The sequence below is a fragment of the Xiphophorus couchianus genome, chromosome 4, assembly GCF_001444195.1.
Source record: "Xiphophorus couchianus chromosome 4, X_couchianus-1.0, whole genome shotgun sequence".
NCBI lineage: Eukaryota > Metazoa > Chordata > Actinopteri > Cyprinodontiformes > Poeciliidae > Xiphophorus > Xiphophorus couchianus.
Window position 1 is genome coordinate 10,113,051 of NC_040231.1, and position 18,424 is coordinate 10,131,474.

The following is an 18,424-nucleotide window of genomic DNA, read 5'->3' on the forward strand; positions in this document are numbered from 1 at the left end:
TCCACCACATTCTTTCTCTCCCCTGGTCCAATAATGAAGAGGTTTTTTTTTTTTTTTGTTAAGTCTGAGAAGGTTGTACCCTCCCTACGTTCCCAGGAAGACCTGTGCTAGCTCCCACCGCCAGGCGCACAGATGCTGACAAGTCTCATCAGCCAAGGATCAGGATCACTCCAGCTGAATCTCCACATCTCGTCAGGACATAAAGACAACATCAAGTGGTATGTACTGGATTCTCCTTGCAGGTCGGTGTAAATCTGCCCACATGCTGCGCTAAAGGCTGTTCTTTGATATATTTCTGAGGAATCTAGATGGAAAGGTTTTCTAGCTGTGTTAACGATGAAGGTTTCTCAGGGCTGGAGACAAACAAACAAAAAAAGCTGTTGCCCAACTTTCAAGTAGTGCATGAATACATCATAACACATTTTCATTATTGAAGCACTTTAATAATATAGTCAGTTGCTTTTTCTACCTTCTAAAATAATCTTGGATGAATTTGGCCAAATAGAAAAGCAAACCTAGCTTTGCCTGAGTTCAAATTGAGAGAATTCTTTCATATTTGTGGTGAAGAGCAATACCTGTTGGTTTGATCTTTTTTTGGTTAAAAGTTTGACTTTGTGCTTACCCTGCATGTCTCCTGTTTAAGGAGCCAGCTTCTGGTTGTAAATTTTGCAGCTCCAGCAGATGCTAGTCACTTGCACGTTTAGATTCTGTAGGGAAACACTTAGGAGATGATAATGAGGCGAATGCAAAACACTACCTACTTTTCCTTGATGTTACTGGTCCTTTCACTTGTAAAAAGCAGTTTTTATTTTTATTTATTTTACTGAAACAGATTCCCATGACTCCTTATAATAACTGTGTGTCTGTTCGTAGTACATGTACCCATGTCACGGGTGGACACACGGCTCTATTGTTGTACATTTTTTATGCTGTGAAAATATGTGACTTCGGGGCCCCCAAGAAAAACATTCCTCCTCGACAGGATTATCCTGCTCTTTGTTGGCAAGGTAGACGGTCAGTGGCCCGTTTAGCTGATATTTGATATTAACTTGGTGCTGACACAATGGAAACACTGGAGGAAAAACATGCAAATTAGTTGGATTAGTTTACAATGAGTTATTACAAATCTGTTGCAATAACAGTTTTTTATGTGAAAAACTCTAAGGTTGTGTTTAATGTAATAGTCATGTGTTAAAAAAAGTGTGTAAAAGATCCTTATTGTTTATTTCTGCACAGGCAAATGCATTGGGATCACAGCGAATTCCATTCCAAACCAACACGTTGAGAAAAATGCACAAAATTTCTTATCACTACCAAAAGTGAGAGAAAAATAAATATTGGTCTCTTCAGAAGATTAGCAACTTTTTCACATTCCTCTGAAAAACTCAAACATTTACTGTAGATACAGAAAAAATGGCATTCCTGTGAATCACAGAGCTAACACATAGTCCTCTAAACAGTGAGAACTGCTTCACATCTCCACTGCATGGAGTTGACCAACTTCTATCACCTGAGAATCAGAAGATAGAAGTTGGTGATAGAAGCGATGAATGCAAATCGACATTTTTTAAATGTTTCAGATTTCAATATGTCCTATTTTTAAGGTGTGCTGTATCTTTAAATAAAAAAATGAAGACATTTATTTGACTATTAATCTGTTTCTTTTGCAACATTGATTCAAATTTGTATGCATTTATATAAAATATTAAACACTAAAATATGCTAAGAATTTTACTAACATAATTTCATTATTACACGTTAAATAGTTACATTTACACAATGCAATCATCTAAAAACAAAGGATAGGCTTCAAATCTTTGCCCTTTTCCTGTGTGGACATTTCATGTCCTTCCTTTGCATGCTTAGGTTTACTTAAATTTTCTTTGTTTCCTCGTCATGCAGGTTAAGGTAAGATGTTTCTATAACCTGTCCAGATTTTACCCTTCCTCTTCTCCCATGCTAAAACTATGGGAGTATTTAGGTAATAAGGCAGTACATGTGGTTCAGAGGAAGAAAAGAACGTTGACCTGGAAAGGAAGAGCTGCATTTTTGCCACACATGACACAAGCAAATGGTGTGCTCTGTCTCTACAAATTTGTCAGATTTTCAGTAATCAGTTTTTACTAGTTAATGGAGTAAAAGATTTTTTTTAAATTGAGCTTGAGAAAAATCATGAAATTCTATTAACTTCAAATTGATTTTTGTTTTTATTTTTGCAGAACTGACCAGCAAGACTTTAGATGTTTTTCTAGAATTTGTGTTGGTTTTTTTAGTCATAGAATGGAAGGAATGAGTATTCTGGACCTACATGAATACTTGAAACACTTTCAACATCTGTACGGTCATGGGATGAAAACAAAAAACTGTTGACAGTTGCTTTAGAAGTTTAATGAATAACATTTTATTTGCTTAACTTTGTAACTAATGATAAATTGACTGAGCATTAATGGTTTACTACTATCGACATTTTTTAAATTAGATGAGACTCCAGGGTGATGTCAAGCCAAAGCATGTTTACAGATTTTTATTTATTTTACATTTTATCATACTAAAACCATAAACTTTTATTCTATGAGTGTTTAAAGTAGAAAAATGGTTTTCACATTTTTTTTTACAAAGAAAAATCTAACCAGTGTGGCATACATTTGTATTCAACCACCATTACAAACAAGGTAATGGTGGTTAATTTTCCTGAATACAAGTAGTACAACCACTTGTTTTTCAGAAGACTGAATATGTGTAGTTTAATCTTTCAAACTATTGGTGGGGCTGCTTAAGCAGTTGGAAGGAAAAGCCTAATATGCGAATAAATTATATTGTGATAAAAGGTCCAGAGAACTTATTTTATAGCAAACATAAAGAGAAAAATTGTGATCAAATTACACCGTGACCAACAGTTTATCATAATGCTGAACTGTATGTTGTAAGAACAGAATCACTTTTACTAAGGATCTTCATGTGAATTAAAACATCTAGAAAGAGTTTTTATGTATTTATTTACTATTGAAACTAAAAGGAGCCTCATAAAGCACTCAAGTAAACTTCTTAAGACAAATCAGTTTGTTGAAAAGCAGCCGAAGTACATGGAAAACTTTTGAAGACCATCAAGAAATGATGCAGATTATCTAAAAAGATTGTAGGTAGTGTAATAAGGGATGTTAAACTCATTGAATACAAAACAAAAATTCCAATCTGTGGTCATGCTGGTTTGTAAGCTGAATGTTCATCTGGATGTTCAAAGATGTCCAGATGTCTTTGCTATGGAAGCTGCGCTATCTGGACGTACTATCATATTGAACATTTTCACAATGAGTATTTGTGATGATCTTTTAAACTAATGGGTGTATACGTTCTTTGGTCAGCTGAAAATGTACATCAGAGCATAAAAATGCTTTGCTGCCAGATTTACCGTACAGACATTACAAACTTTCTAAAGATAAGTTCTGACAAATCAAACTTGGACTGCCAGCAAGTTGGAGCTGGAATCATCTAAGATTAACAAGCAGTAAGTTGGACTATATTGCCAAAAGTATCTCCATCTGGCTTCATACACTTGTGAATTTAAGTGAAATTCCCTTGTTATTCTGTTGGATTTAATATGAAGTCAGCCCAATCTTTGCAGGTGAAATCTGCAATCTGCGATTGATCTGTGAGGCCTTGATTATTTGACAGTCTTTCTGGAATTTTCCAGAGTAGGCCATACATCAGGTGCTCTCATGCCAAACCTGTTATAACTTATTAATTTTCTTTTTTCATGTGTTCTGTCTCTGCATTTCATGCATGCAATATAGAAAAGCTGGTCTGCATGAACATCCTCAAACTGTTCCCACAACGTGGGGTTCCTGATGTAGACTAAAATGTCCTGGCTCAGAGCTTCTTGTACTAGAACTAATGGCAATGCTTTGCAGAACCACCTTTTGCTCTAACAGGTTTATTCCTGTTTTGACCTGTATTTAACTCAATGCATCGTCCCAACAGCTCTGACAGCTTCCCTGTCTCTACCAAGAAAAACATCTGCAGAGCATGTTGCTGCCACATTCATGTTTCACTGAGGGGTTGGTGTGTTCATGTGGATGTGCAGTATTAGTTTTTCTCCACACATAGACAGATTTTGCATCGGGGCCATAAAGTTAAAGTATGGTCTACTGTGACTTGGTGCCTTCTTCCACATTTTTGCAGTTTTCTCTGCATTACCTGTTGCACTTCAAACGGTTTTCTTTATGCAATGCTTTCACAAGGGCCAGATGTTTGACCAATAGTGGTTCTGCCACCTGAGCTGTGGATTTTTGCAGCTCTTCCATAGTTGCTGTCAGCTTCTTAGCTGCTTCTCTAATTGATAGTTTCTTCAGTTAAGGTGGATGACTGTGTCTTAATACATTTGCTGCTGTTTCATGCTCTCCCCATTTTTAAATGAATGATTGAGTATTACTCTGGGAGATATTCAAAGTTTGAGATACAGTATGGTAACCCAACCTTGTTTAAACTTTACAACTTTTTGACCTGTCTAATATGTTTCTTGATTGAATGTTCTCTAATAATTCTCTTAGGTTTTCACAGAACAGCTGTATTTACAGACCCATTTGATAAATTAGAATATTATTGTAAGGCTAATTAATTTTAGGAACTTTATCAGTAAGTGGAACACATTAGATAGTTTAACTATACTCAAATGGATGTTTGAAAGCCTTTATTTCTCTTATTTATAATGAATTTGGACTTTATTCTGATGAAAACATGACATTTAAAATTAGAATATTTAATCAGACCAATAAAAAAGAACTATTTTTAAAAACAGAAATGTGGACTTTATAAAACGCATGTTTATTACCTGCTTAATTGTTATATATTTTTAAAAGGTACTTTAAATTTGACAGAAGAGAGTCATTGGAAAGTATAATTTATTGAATATAACTGCATACTGAGATTAAACTACACAGAGATGGACTCTATTAATTATTTTGGTGACCTCTAAAGTCAGGTGGTTGGATTTTATTCGGCGATGTTGGAGGAAAATGAGACAAATACTAATGCACACTTTTCAAATGTTTAGTTCTAAGAATGTTTAAGACCATATATCCTTTCCCCTTGCCTTCACTACTATGTGTTACTTTGTGTTGTTGAAGCACCTAGATTTAAAAAAACACACAAAAAAACATACACTGACATTTATGATGTGAAAAACTGCAATAGATAAAATATGTTTAAATGATTTCACAAATAATTGAATTCTTCTCTACTTTTTTCTTTAGGTGTTCTGTATAGATCTTTTTGCCATATTAATACCGCAACCATTAACAGAGAAGAGCCCCAGAGTCTTGGACAAACAGTGACTGAGGACCCGCAGAGCTAAACCAAGAGTCAGAAATGGGAAAAGTCTACAATATCAGTAAAAATGTGGGCCTTGGACTTCTTGTACTCGGAGTCAGCGCTGCAGTTACAATAATTGGTTTATCTATTGCTTATGACAAGCAAAGGGCCAAGACTCAAGGTAAGCCTGGAGATGAAGCCAGTACCGGTAGCACATCTATACCGCCGACGACCCCTTTCACCCCAAAGGATCCCTGGGATTATTATAGACTTCCAGACTCTCTCGTCCCTTTGACTTACAATGTGACTTTATGGCCCAGACTGAAGCCCGACGCAGACAACATGTACATCTTTACTGGACATTCTTCTGTGGTCTTTAGGTGTAAAAAAGAAACAGATCTTATACTTATCCATGCCAACAATCTGAACTTCACCATGTACGGTGGTAACCATGCCAAGCTGAGTGGCCGGGGTGAAGCTGCTGCGCCTGCCATACGGAGCACTTGGCTTGTGGTGAGGACGCAGTATCTTGTTGTTCAACTGAGCAGCAAACTAGCAGTGGGAAAATCCTATGAGCTTTATACAGAATTTAGAGGGGAGCTGGCAGACGACCTGGAGGGTTTCTACAGGAGTGAGTACATGGACGACGGTGTAAAGAAGTAAGAAATGATGGATAATTTTGCACCATAATCACACTTTTGACTAAGATGGCTTTGTTGTTCTATTTACCATCTTGCTGTCTGTTTTGTGGTTATGTTTAACTTGAACATTTCTCAGAGTTCTCGCCACCTCTCAGATGCAAGCAACGTATGCCAGAAAAGCGTTTCCCTGCTTTGATGAACCAGCCATGAAAGCAAATTTCAGTGTCACTATTATTCATGAGCGAAACACCATTGCTCTCTCCAACGGCAAGGAAATAGGTTGGTTTCAAAAATATTTTTTTTACACTTTGTTCAAAATGAATATGTTAACACTTTAGCTAGCAAAATAAATATGCTAAAGTGTTGTGTTTGAAGACAGACTGACATGACACTGTCATGAAGATGTCTTCATGGATATTTGTGACTATTGTTAAGTGTCATTCGGTAAATAATGACAGTTTTTATAAAATGTTGACATTGTTTAAAATGTCTTTGTTATGACAACTTGACATTAACAAAGAATCATCATCTGTCATAAATATAACAGGTATTAAATATCAAACTTTTCAAAGTTATGTATCTGTGTATTAATACACACCCTGTCATTTGTTGTTAGACCATCACAATTGTGTCATTAATATTTTTTCCTTATCAATCAAACATGCTACCACTATGTTTGGTTGTTGGTGTGAAGTTTGTTGTCTAAAATGTTTTCTTAGTTTGACTCCAGAAGTAATGGCATGCACATTTTCTAAAAAGTCTGTAGCTCTCCCATGGATGAAATTTTTGCCCACGCCCTTTTGTGAATACTGATTTTAACTGAGTCAAGTGAGGCCTGCACTGCTTTTGATGTTGCTCTGGGTTCTACTAGACTGTGCTGTTGGACACTAAGGCCCTGAAGTGTTTTGTAGACTGACCATTCATGGGAAGGTTCATCATTGCTCTGTATTTTTATGTCTGTGATTCCCTAGCATCTTTTGCTTTAGAAATATCTTCATAATCAGGTACAGGCTGATAGATGGCAAAGATTTTGCTTGTCATCTGTACTTGAATTTTTAAATATTTGGTCATATGTTGCTTTTTTGAAAAGAATTCATGTTGTCAGACAGGTTCTACTAATGGATTTCTAGCAGTAATCAAGCCTGGGTGGAGTTTGGAAAATTTAAATCAATTCATTAAAAAGTTTGCTAAATCAAAACTAATTCATGATTTAACAAGTGCTAAGTTACTTTTCCACAAAGATTCAGGCTAGCACATATTCTGTGTCTAATGTAAAAAATAATTTTATGAACTGAAACATTTAGGTGTGATTAAAAAAAGTAAGAAATGTGTAAAGGGAAATACATTTTCACATTCCTTTATTGGAAGATTCAGTGCTTTGAAATGCTTTAAGGAGAAATTTCTGTTGTTACTATCAGACTGTAGAAAATAATTAATGGCTTGAACAATTTGTAAGAAAATCTGTAATGTTACACTGTTAATGCCAACAGAATGTCTGGCTTGTTTTTGTCTTTGCACAGATTCTTCAGAGTCCATACGTGAAAATGTTACTGTCACAGTTACTACATTTGAACCCACTCCGAAAATGTCCACCTACATATTAGCATTTGTCGTCTGTGAATTTAGCTACATTCAGTCAAACAGCAGCAATTTGTTGGTGAGAAAAAAATGTCTTGTTTTTAATGTTCATTGAAATATTCAGGGATAGCCTCATGCTACTTAATTTGTGCACAAAATTGGCCTTAAAACAGCCAACCACACCATTTGACCATTTGAATTTGGTTGTAATTTTCTTTACAGATTCGAATATGGGCTAGAAGAAAAGCCTTAAATGATGGGCAGGGCAATTATGCTCTTACAATTACAGGAGCAATCCTTCAGTTCTATGAGAGATACTACAACGCAACGTACCCGCTCTCTAAATCAGGTAGGTTAAATGTAAAATAAATATTTTGTTACAAAGAAGTTGTGTGACCAAAATATTTCTTCTCAAGTGCCTTTGGGACAATGGAGAAAAATAAAGAAGATGTTATATTTGTACAAATCAGTGATTCTTGAGAAGAGGGACAAAATTGGTTTAAATTTTCCCAAAATATTTTTTAATTATTCCTCAAGCTTATGTGTACAAATATGACAAATAATGTTTTGGAAATGTAAAAATGCCAAGGTGCAGGCTCCCAGTTGCAACATTTTTTGAAAATTACATTTTTAATGGACCTGACCCAGAAGTTTGTCATCACCATCTGACAAAAATAAATGTAAAATAATTTTTTTCTGTTTTTGTTGTTAGTATCTTTCCTTAGTTATTCATTGTAATCTTGTGTGACATCTTCTCCAGTCAGGATGAAGCAAAACAAACCTATACTAGTACTTTTATGTGAATTGCTGTCCGCTTGGTTTTATAAAAATTTTTTCCCTTGGTCTCTGTAGATCAGATAGCTCTTCCTGATTTTAATGCTGGGGCCATGGAAAACTGGGGTCTGGTGACATACCGGGAAACAGCCCTGCTCTATGACTCCAACCTTTCCTCCACAGGAAACAAAGAGAGGGTCGCAACTGTCATCTCTCACGAGCTTGCTCACATGGTATGTCATTCTTTTCTTCACAAACACCTTACTAATATTTCAGAGGTTTTGAGTAGCTCAAGTACAGAAGGATTTACTATTAAATCTGCTTCCTTTTTTTTCAATTGGCTTTTAGGTTAGACCTAAACCAGGCCTGTGTTGACCAGAATCAATGTTTATTAAATCATTTTGGCTTTAAAGTGGCAACTGAGATTTCATCATGACAAAATATTTGATTTTTTTCTAGTGGTTTGGAAACTTGGTGACTTTGCAGTGGTGGAATGACCTGTGGCTAAATGAAGGCTTTGCTTCATACGTGGAGTACCTTGGAGTTGATTATGTTGAACCCACCTGGAACATTGTAAGATTAAAAACATCTTGAAAAGACAGATTTTAATTTTTTATCCATGAAAAGCTCTCAAAGCCTTCACGGTGAATATGGCTTCAGAGAGTTTGTCCTGACTCCTTTCTGCTTCAATCCAGAAAGACTACATCATTCTGTATGATGTTCAGAAAGTGTTCGCCATAGACGCCCTGGCCTCTTCTCACCCGTTGTCCTGCAAAGAAGAGGAGGTTAATATGCCTGCCCAGATCAGTGAGATGTTCAACGCCATCTCTTACAACAAGGTCTGATTCTTTAAGAAGTGACAACATTTACATACTTGCTTAGAAGAATGACTTACAAGCTTGATAAAGTTGTGATAATCACAGTCAGGGATTTATGTAGCTGTCCCTTGTTGATCTTGGCCCTTTAACTTGAGCCACTAATCCAGCACAGTGTGTTTTGCCATTGTTCCAAATCAACAGTGTTTTCTTCACTGTTGACAAAAAAACATCATCAACAGTGATTATGTGTTTCATATGAAGTTCAAACTTCTTGAATTCTTGTGGTTTACAAGTCTGTTCTTTTCAGGGCGCCGCGGTGCTTAGGATGCTGTCAGAGTTTCTCAGCGAGCCTGTGTTTGCCAAAGGACTCAGTGTGGGTAAAAGCAACACCAAGAAAAATTTTTTCCATCTGTTTTGTAGTTAAATATCCTGTTCAATTCAACTTAAAAACAAAAATGTTAATATTGTTTATTTTTATAAAGTAGCAATAACATTTGGAAGTGTGTACACGCTTTTACTAATTCTTTCCAGAAACACCTTTTTGATTTAATGTTAAGATCCAGTGATTTTAGGTTGATCTTCTATAATTTCCAGTGAATTTAATGAACCTGGCATAGTTCACCAAGATTTTTAAATGGCACTGATCCCACCATTTCACTGGAAATGTCACTTGTGAGGTTTTTTTTTTTTTTTGGCATAGTGATGATTGGCAGTTATTTAGTTGGTAGGTTTGACAAAAAAATGAAGGCTGAGCAAGATTTTTCTTTCACATTGTCATGGATATGTTGGTCATAATGATTTATTAAATGCTTTACATGTTATTTGTCCTGTTTTGTTTTCCTTTTAGTCTTACCTCAATGAATTTGCCTATAACAACACAGTACATACAGATCTGTGGGGTCATCTCCAACAGGTTTGTCAAAGTTCAAAGCTGACAGATGTGCTGTGCCTAATTTCATTTGGTTTATCTGGAAAAATATATAAAACTATACTTCTTTTTTCCCTTTTTTTCCCAGGCAGTTGCTGACACACCAGATTTGCATGTTCCCTGCACTGTACATGACATTATGAACCGCTGGACTCTCCAAATGGGCTTCCCAGTGGTCACTATTAACACCACAACAGGAGGGGTCAGCCAGAAACACTTCCTGCTAGATCCAGATTCTAAAGTGGACAGGCTGTCCCAGTTCAAGTACAAATGAGTTTTCCTTTATTCTTCTTCAATTTTATAATGAACAACAATTGAAGATAGCACACAAAATTAATAGCTTAAAACCTGAGCTGGTGCAACCTAAACTGTTAACTTAGGTTAGTATGACTTACAGCTACTAAAACCCAGAATTAAAGTTAGTAGAAAATTTAAAAGTTACACAAGACCAGTAAAAAGAAGATTTTTTTTTTTTATTACAGAAAACTTGGCCTGTTAATAAGTTTGTCCATGATCTTTACCGGACTTTGTAAATTGCACTTAATACCGGGTTTGGGCTCCTTTTACTTGTATCAATGCAATGTGGCATGGGGGGAAATCAGCTTGTTGCTTTACTGAGATATAAAGGAAACTTAGATTGTGTAAATATCAACCTTCAATATATTTGCATGGTTTGGTTTGGTTTACCTCATCTACTCTGACAACAACCCGCCAATTCTTTCTGAGGTCTTTTGACAGAATTGCTGACCATTCAAGCACAGTGATAGAACTTTAGAACATTGAGCTTCAGTGCTTTTTCTCTGACAATATCTGGTTCAGAAATTGTTTACAATTTGTACATCTTGTCGTCAAATGACCCACATATGTGTGTGGAAGTTCTCCCCCGTCTATTTCTTCACTATCACATCAAGTTTGTAATCATGGCTGTTTCTTACGCATCTTTTTCCACCACACTTTTTCCTCCCACTCTTTATATAAATACTTGTGCAGAACAGCCTTTTTTTTTTTTTTAGCAATAACCTTTTTTTGTGGTTTAGGCTTCTTGTGAGCAAATCTGACCAGCAGCCATTTGTCATCAATTATTTTCTAGACTGTGCGCCATAACATGGTCATAACTTCCCATTTCTGCTCAAAATACCTTTTTAAAAACTGGTTGCATGCAATATTAAAATTTCCCAAGAAACTAGTTTTGGGGTTTTTGTTTTTCCATTGTCATGGGATTTAAACCATGACAACGAAATAAACTTCCTTTATAATTTTTTTAATTCAACAATTGAGTTTGTGGTAATGCTGAAGTCATGAGATTTTCCAGAAGTTAATGATTTGGATCAAGTTCAAAAACCGCGACTTTCTAAATATGAAAGTTGTACTTCATTAGTCCCAATGGGTAATTTATTTGTAGCCTTTCAGTCCTGTGATTACCATTTGGTTGTGGGCTGAAATTGTAACTTTAAAAACTTTTTTCTTGAAATTACATATTCGGTAGCAGAGCTAATGAGAGCGATCTAAGTCCAGCCACCATGCTATATTTTATACTATTAAACAGAAATGACATTCTACCACAACACAAAATAGTTTGGATAGATTACACATCAAACCACTCTTCTTCATAATTTATATTATGCATTTCATGATATTGTAAAAAAATAAAATTAAATATAAATAAATAAATGTAAAACATGAATTCAATCTATTTAGAACTATAGCGCTCAACCATGATTTACAGAAGTAACCTTTGGGGCCAATAATGCAAAGTGAGTTTTCTGGTGAGATTCTGTAAGATTTAAAGAAACTTGGGCTTGAATTATTTCACTCCACGTATGATATACATGTAGAGTGAAATATGTTTCAAATTCATTAAAATACAATTGTAGGTCTATAAATATCATTTTTATAGGAATCCTGAAAAACATTTAATTATCAGAGTTAGACATAGTAAATGCAACAAGCTGAATATTGTTTATAAATATTAATAAGTATATTGAGATTAAGATTGTATCTTTTTATTTTTCTGTTTAGTTATACATGGTTTGTCCCAATAAAATGGATGAAAAATGGAGTGGATCAGCAACAATATTGGCTTCTGAATAAAACAGGTATGTTCACAGCAACATGTACTGCAACGTCAGATTTGTGAGCTCTGGAAGAACATGTTTGACTTTTAACTCAAGGGTGAAACTAAATGCATGTTAATGTTCCTTAATACAATTCAAATCCTCCAAGACACCCATGCTCAGATGAGAGTTTCTGGACAGGAATGGGTACTAGCAAACACAAATGTGTCTGGCTACTTCAGGGTTAACTATGATGCTGAAAACTGGGAGCGTCTCCTCTCTCAGCTTGACACCAGTCACCAGGTGGGTAATGTACTATTTTCACTGACATTATTCTGTGTACACAAATGGGTCTGATAAACTGGTGTCGGCATCAAAATGCAAACCTCTCCATGAGTTTTATTAAAGTAAAGCCTCTTCACTTATTTGTATTGGCTTTTTTTCTTCTGTCAGGCTTTATCTGTCATGAACCGAGCTCAGATCATCGATGATGCATTTAATCTGGCAAGGTGAAAAATGGTCATAAAAAAATTCCACAATGTTTTTTTTGCAAGCATATAGAATATTTGCTTCTTTCATTTAGGGCAAAAATAATCCCCACAGCATTGGCCCTGAGAACTACAGAATACCTGTCAAAAGAGAGAGACTATATCCCCTGGGCGTCGGCTCTGAGAAACCTTCAGTACTATATTCTCATGTTTGATCGCACCGAAGTATACGGACCTTTGCAGGTTAATTTTATTTTGTGCTAAAAAGGACAAGCTCTTAAAGATAAAATGAAATTTCTAACCCCAAATATTAATTGTTACATTTCTGTTTTAGGCATACCTCAAGAAACAAATCAAACCACTTTTTGAAAACTTTGAAATACTCACAGCGAACTGGACCAAAACACCAATAGAACACACAGACCAGTAAGCAATAAGCATTCACATAACATATCTGACAGATGCATTTTAACTTGAACTCCTCATGATTTTAGATGCTTCTTTTCAGATATAATCAGATCAAAGCTGTTTGGGTGGCATGTCGTACGGGTGTGGAGTCCTGCAGGAAACAAGTCAGCAGCTGGTTCAGACAGTGGATGGGCAGCCCAGATCACAACCCGTGAGTATGAAGGAAATCATATCTGTTTGTGCTTAGACATGTCCTATTTTTCCTCACAGAAATTACTGTGGAGAGTTTGTTCACCAAAGTAATGACCTTCACCTTCATTGACTATATTCCTCCAGTTCACTTCAGAATGTCCTTCCCAGACTTTTAGGTCCCAAATATGAGGGATTTAATGAGTATGAAGAAATGTGTTGTTTGAGTGCCTGCCAATAAATTTATCTCATATGAATGTTTTTTTTGTGGTTCTAACATTCATAAATATGTAGACTTAGACTGACTTTATTGTCATTTTGCATGCATAGGGTGTATACAGAACGAAATTTCGTTGCATACGGCTCAGGACAGTGTTATGAGGTTCCAATGTTGTGAGGTTACTCCAGAATAAAATGAAATACAGTATAAAATATGAATATAAATATGAATATAAAATGTAAAGTGCAGGACTGACAGTAAAATGGAAGTTACTTAGCTCTGTACATGTGCAAGGTATGAAGTGGAGACCAGATTTTGAGTGCAGTCCAGTTAAGAGTTCAGCAGTCTGATGGCAAGTGGGAAAAAGCTGTTTCGGAACCTGGTGGACCTGCACCGGATGCTGCGGAACCTCTTCCAGAGGGCAGCATGGAGAACAGTCCATGGTGGGGGTGTGAGGGGTCACTGATGATGTTTCGGCCTCGGGACACGCAGCGCTGGGATGAAATGTCCTGAATGGAGGGAAGGGGGGCCCCGATGATCCTCTCTGCTGTCTGCACCACTCTCCTCACGTTCTTCCAGTCGGAGGCGCTGCAGCCTCCACACCACACAGATAGGCAGCTGGTCAGAATGCTCTCTATGGTGCTTCTGTAGAACGTCTTGAGGATGGGCGGGGGCAGGTGTGCTCTTCTCATCCTCCGCAGGAAGTACAAGGGTTTCTGTGCCCTCTTGACCAGAGACGTGGTGTTCACAGTCCAGATATCTCATTAGTTTATCCAACATAGACTGGGAACCTGTCCAGTAATTTAAAGGAATGATTACATGTTTAAATCTTTGACTGTAAAATCACCTCCAGTCACAAAAATATATTTTTTTGTCTGTCTCCACTTTAAGAAACCTTCTTTAAAAATAAATTAATTAATTAATAAAAAAAAAGTCTGTTATTTGCTGTATAACATTTGGTGATGATTAGTCAATCATCACTGATTGACTAATCAGTCCCTGTGACGTCTCCTCTCTCAGATGGTCTCTTGGTGAGTTGGGACTCTGAGTCAGTATGAATTGCAATAAATGTTTTTTCTGCTACTTTTCTACTTTCATTTGAATTTCATGGAAAATTCTTGCAAAGATTTTTTGTGTGGTTTTGTTTTCCTCCATATCTTGGAACATGTTGTATATCACTTTGTATCTCTAAATACTTTCACCATCATATCCAAATCGGTTCCAAATGCATAGTAAAAAGCCACTAAGACAACAAAAACACCTTTGTTAAAAGCAACAGCCTTCTGGTCTGATTTACCAAATGTTAACCAAGCTGTTTGTGCCAAGATTTCCCCACCAGCCAAACCTCGAGACAGGACTGTGGGAACTGCATGAGCTAAAGGGTCCAGTAAGATTTGTGAATGAGACAACAAACCAATTTAGGAACACCATTTAGTAGCAGTTCTGGTGTTGAAATTTGTCGAGTAAAGTTGTTAAGAGAATTCCACCTCCTTTTTTCTTCTTTCTTCTCTCAAACTGACATGAAGATTAAAATCCAAATTAGGCAACAGCACTCATTTCTATAGGCTCTTGGGAGCTGGACAAACTCTTAGTTTAGTTAAGAATCTTTTGAATTTTCTGTTTATAAAACATACCCTGTTTGGATATTGTGTGTACAGTAAAAATGTTGTAGTCTCCTTGTACCTCAGATTTGTTTTTTGAGGGAGGTGGAGGGAAGACATGAAGCAAATGTCCCAAAGTCAGGAATCAAACAAGCTACTTCAAGGACCATACCTTTTTGTAGGCATCCGCTCTATCTGGACTCCATACAATGCTCCTTATTTCTTTTTGCTTAGTAAAATCACTAGTGCTTAAATCTTCTTGTGATCAATGATAAGATTAATTATTAATTATGTTGATTACCAGTACCCTTTGATTCATTATTATCTTTTACTGAAATGTTTTTTTTTTTTAGTGTTCTAGCTATTACTAACCCTGAAACATCTTGCTGCTTTTTTTCTTTTTGTTTGTGATAGAAATTGCTAAATGTACAGAAATTACAACACATTCTTCTGATCTCTTATTCATTCTGCTGACCAGGATTCCTTCCGACTTGAAAGCCACAGTTTACTGCAGTGCTATAAGCCTTGGTGGTGTTGAAGAATGGGACTTTGCCTGGAAGATGTTTCAGAAGGCGTCTCTGGCATCGGAAGCTTCCAGACTCAGGTCGGCTATGGCCTGCACCAAAACACCATGGCTCTTGAACAGGTGGGTGCTGCTTTTGCATCCTGTGCTATCCCAGCAGAAATATCATGTTTAGCTGCTTATTAAAGACGTTAAACTGTTTAATCACAAAGTTAAACTCCATTTCACTTATTCCCTCCCAGTTTTTTTCACCATTTATCTTACGTTGCTAAAGGCTATGGTCTCCCAGGTGCTTCAGTGGAGTAGGTGGATGGGTAAAGGAAGCTTTTCAGGGCCCACTTAGAAATGAATAATTAGGAGCTGATTTTGCAAATACTCTTTCAGTTAGAAATATTCCCACATGTAACTTAATAGGGTCTTTAAGAATTTGATAAATAAAATAAAATAAAATTAAAATCTGATGTTTAATCGACGTTATGTCAAAACAACAAACAGAAATGTACTAAAACATCCAGTTTGATGTATGGAGATCTGTTATGAAAAATTTATGCATTTTTATTTACTTACTAATTATTTATAACATTTAGACAAACTTTAGCAAATTTGCAATCAGTTTAATCATGAATACACTTCAAGTATACTTGAAGATCACCATATATGTTGAAGGCCACCATTTTCACATTAGATACATCTTCTGTTAGTATAATGGCCTAAAAATCTAAATACATCTTAAATATATTAATTGGATTGGACAGTAGAGAACAGTTCGTGAGAACTGTTGATGTATCTTCTTCTTCCTGAAGGGGTGGGTTATCTCTCAGTGGAATATGTCAACAACTACTGTACCTGAGTGAAGTTCAAATAGGGAAGGGTAGCCCAGGAGATGAGTTCAAGCAAGAAGGAATGTTCAGTGATTTGCAAATTGTCTTAACCATTATCACTTAAAAGCTACAGACATCATTCAGTTTTAGATATGATGACAAAGCTGCAAATTTGAGTGAGGTTGCATAAAATCCTAGACCAAGATAAGTGTTAGCAGTAGCTCTCAAAGTCTCTGGTAAAGGGTTACAGCTTTAATTATTGTTCTTTCTTCCTGTTGGAAGTAACTAATATTGCATCCAAATTCTGCCTGCTAATTTTATATACTTCTATTTGATGACTCTGTTTCGAGGCAGGTATCTGGAATATACCCTTGATCCGAATAAGATACGCAAGCAAGATGCCACCTCCACCATCCAGTCCATCGCAAATAATGTTATAGGAATGCCGCTGGCTTGGAACTTTGTCAGAGCAAAATGGAGTTACATCTTCCAACAGTAAGAGGACACTTCAATAAAAACAAAAAACACATTGCAACATCACAGTCCAAAGGTTTTTGGGAAGATTTCATGTGATTTATAAATACAAATATAAATGTGAAGATAAAGAAAGGTGATACATGGTTTTAAATTCAACCCACTTTTAATCTGATACCTCTAAATAAAATTAGTTTAGATCACTCTAGATTTACTCATGTTAGATAGCCAAGTCCAGAGCTGAGTCCAGTTGAGAATTTGTGATCAAATATCTCTCCCTCCTGTCCTTCCTCCCTCCTGTCAGAGTGACCTTGAGCTATTTTGGCAAAACAGAACAAGCTAGTATTTCAGACAAATCTGGTAAAGACAAACCCCCAAAAACTTGTAGCCAAAGAATGCTGAAGCTTTCTGAGACAACAAAACAGAATGCCTCTTTAAAATCCACACACTGTGAGTTTTAACTGACTCATGTTGCTGAGAAAAACAAGTTTTCAGCAGATATAATCATACCTTCTTTCAACGGTGATTCACAAGCACATCATAATATACTGGAATCCCATTTCAAGTGCACATTATTTTGGGGCTGGTCTTGGGATATTACACAAGTCACACATCCCTTAGTGCATTTTTTTGTGTGCAGTTTTAGCTCTGTGATTCAATGCTATCTTTTGTTAAAGGTACGGAAGAGGATCTTTTTCCTTCTCTAATCTCATCAATGGAATCACAGTGAGGTTTTCCACAGAGTTTGAGTTGCAGGAGGTATGCAGTCCACACAGCCACAACTTCAGACTGAGGCAATTTAAAGGAAAAGAAATGCGATAAATGCAAAGGTTCAGCTGTCTGTTTTGTTCTTTTCCCAGCTGAAGAAATTCAAAGAAGAGAACCTCCATGTTGGCTTTGGCTCAGCTACCATGGCACTTGAGCAAGCTATCGAAAAGACGACAGCCAACATAAAATGGGTGACAGAAAATAAAGCTGAAGTGCTCAATTGGTTTACTGAGCAAACTGTGAAATGAAATTTCAGATGACATGCAGCTTTTCTTTTTTCTGGGATTTATAATTGAGAAAAACAATAATGTAAAGGAAAAATACAGCAAAATCTGCACAAAGACTTTGACAGTTGTGATACAGTAATAGAATCAGCTGGAAGAATCAGAAACAGTCTGCACTTTTTTATTATATCCTCACACTATATTTTAAAGATGATGTATGAAAAGTGTGATATACTCTATATTCAATAAACATGACACGCTGATCTGGTATGAGGCAGCAGCTGAGATGTTTAACTGTGACTCTATGTGGTTTAACGCAGATGCTGATAAGAAATTTCATGCAAACTTCACACTGTGAATCAAATTTGTTTTCTTAAAATATCACAAATAAATAAATTAATAAAAAAAAAACTAATTTCTTGCTTTCTGTGTTTGAGTACTGATCTATAACATTTCACAAGTAGATTCTATTGTAAACTTTAATAATAAGGAAAATGGCATAAAAAATATATCCCAAAAGTCTTTGATTGTAGTATCAGTTGTACTTAAAGGCTTAAAATGTTTAAACATGGATGCTATGTCAATGTCAATATTCTAGATTATACAAA

General features: G+C 36.1%; 1 protein-coding gene across 2 annotated transcripts; it reads left to right on the plus strand.

Moving 5' to 3' along the window:
- The first annotated feature begins 75 nt into the window (after positions 1-75).
- On the plus strand, positions 76-18,226 carry LOC114142938 (aminopeptidase N-like). Of its 2 annotated transcripts, none has more exons than XM_028014545.1 (21): positions 76-218; positions 5,250-5,966; positions 6,085-6,227; positions 7,469-7,605; positions 7,749-7,875; positions 8,379-8,533; positions 8,760-8,873; positions 8,996-9,139; positions 9,426-9,491; positions 9,966-10,031; positions 10,135-10,310; positions 12,066-12,142; positions 12,270-12,403; positions 12,554-12,609; positions 12,684-12,831; positions 12,923-13,014; positions 13,097-13,207; positions 15,485-15,652; positions 16,705-16,845; positions 17,502-17,583; positions 17,685-18,226. In XM_028014545.1, exons 2-21 carry the CDS (start codon positions 5,365-5,367, stop codon positions 17,838-17,840), a joined length of 2,895 nt encoding a protein of 964 aa, XP_027870346.1. In that variant the 5' UTR covers positions 76-218; positions 5,250-5,364; the 3' UTR covers positions 17,841-18,226. The 2 variants fall into 2 exon arrangements, with proteins under 2 accessions (XP_027870346.1, XP_027870347.1); XM_028014546.1 differs by having other exon boundaries at positions 103-242.
- The last annotated feature ends 198 nt before the right edge of the window (positions 18,227-18,424 follow it).

Coding starts and splice junctions, on each gene's coding strand:
- LOC114142938 (XM_028014545.1), top strand. CDS start 5,365: ATGGGAAAAGTCTACAATATCAGTAAAAATGTGGGCCTTGGACTTCTT. Junction 8,874..8,995: donor TTGAACCCACCTGGAACATT/GTAAGATTAAAA, acceptor GCTTCAATCCAG/AAAGACTACATCATTCTGTA. Junction 13,015..13,096: donor CCAATAGAACACACAGACCA/GTAAGCAATAAG, acceptor GCTTCTTTTCAG/ATATAATCAGATCAAAGCTG.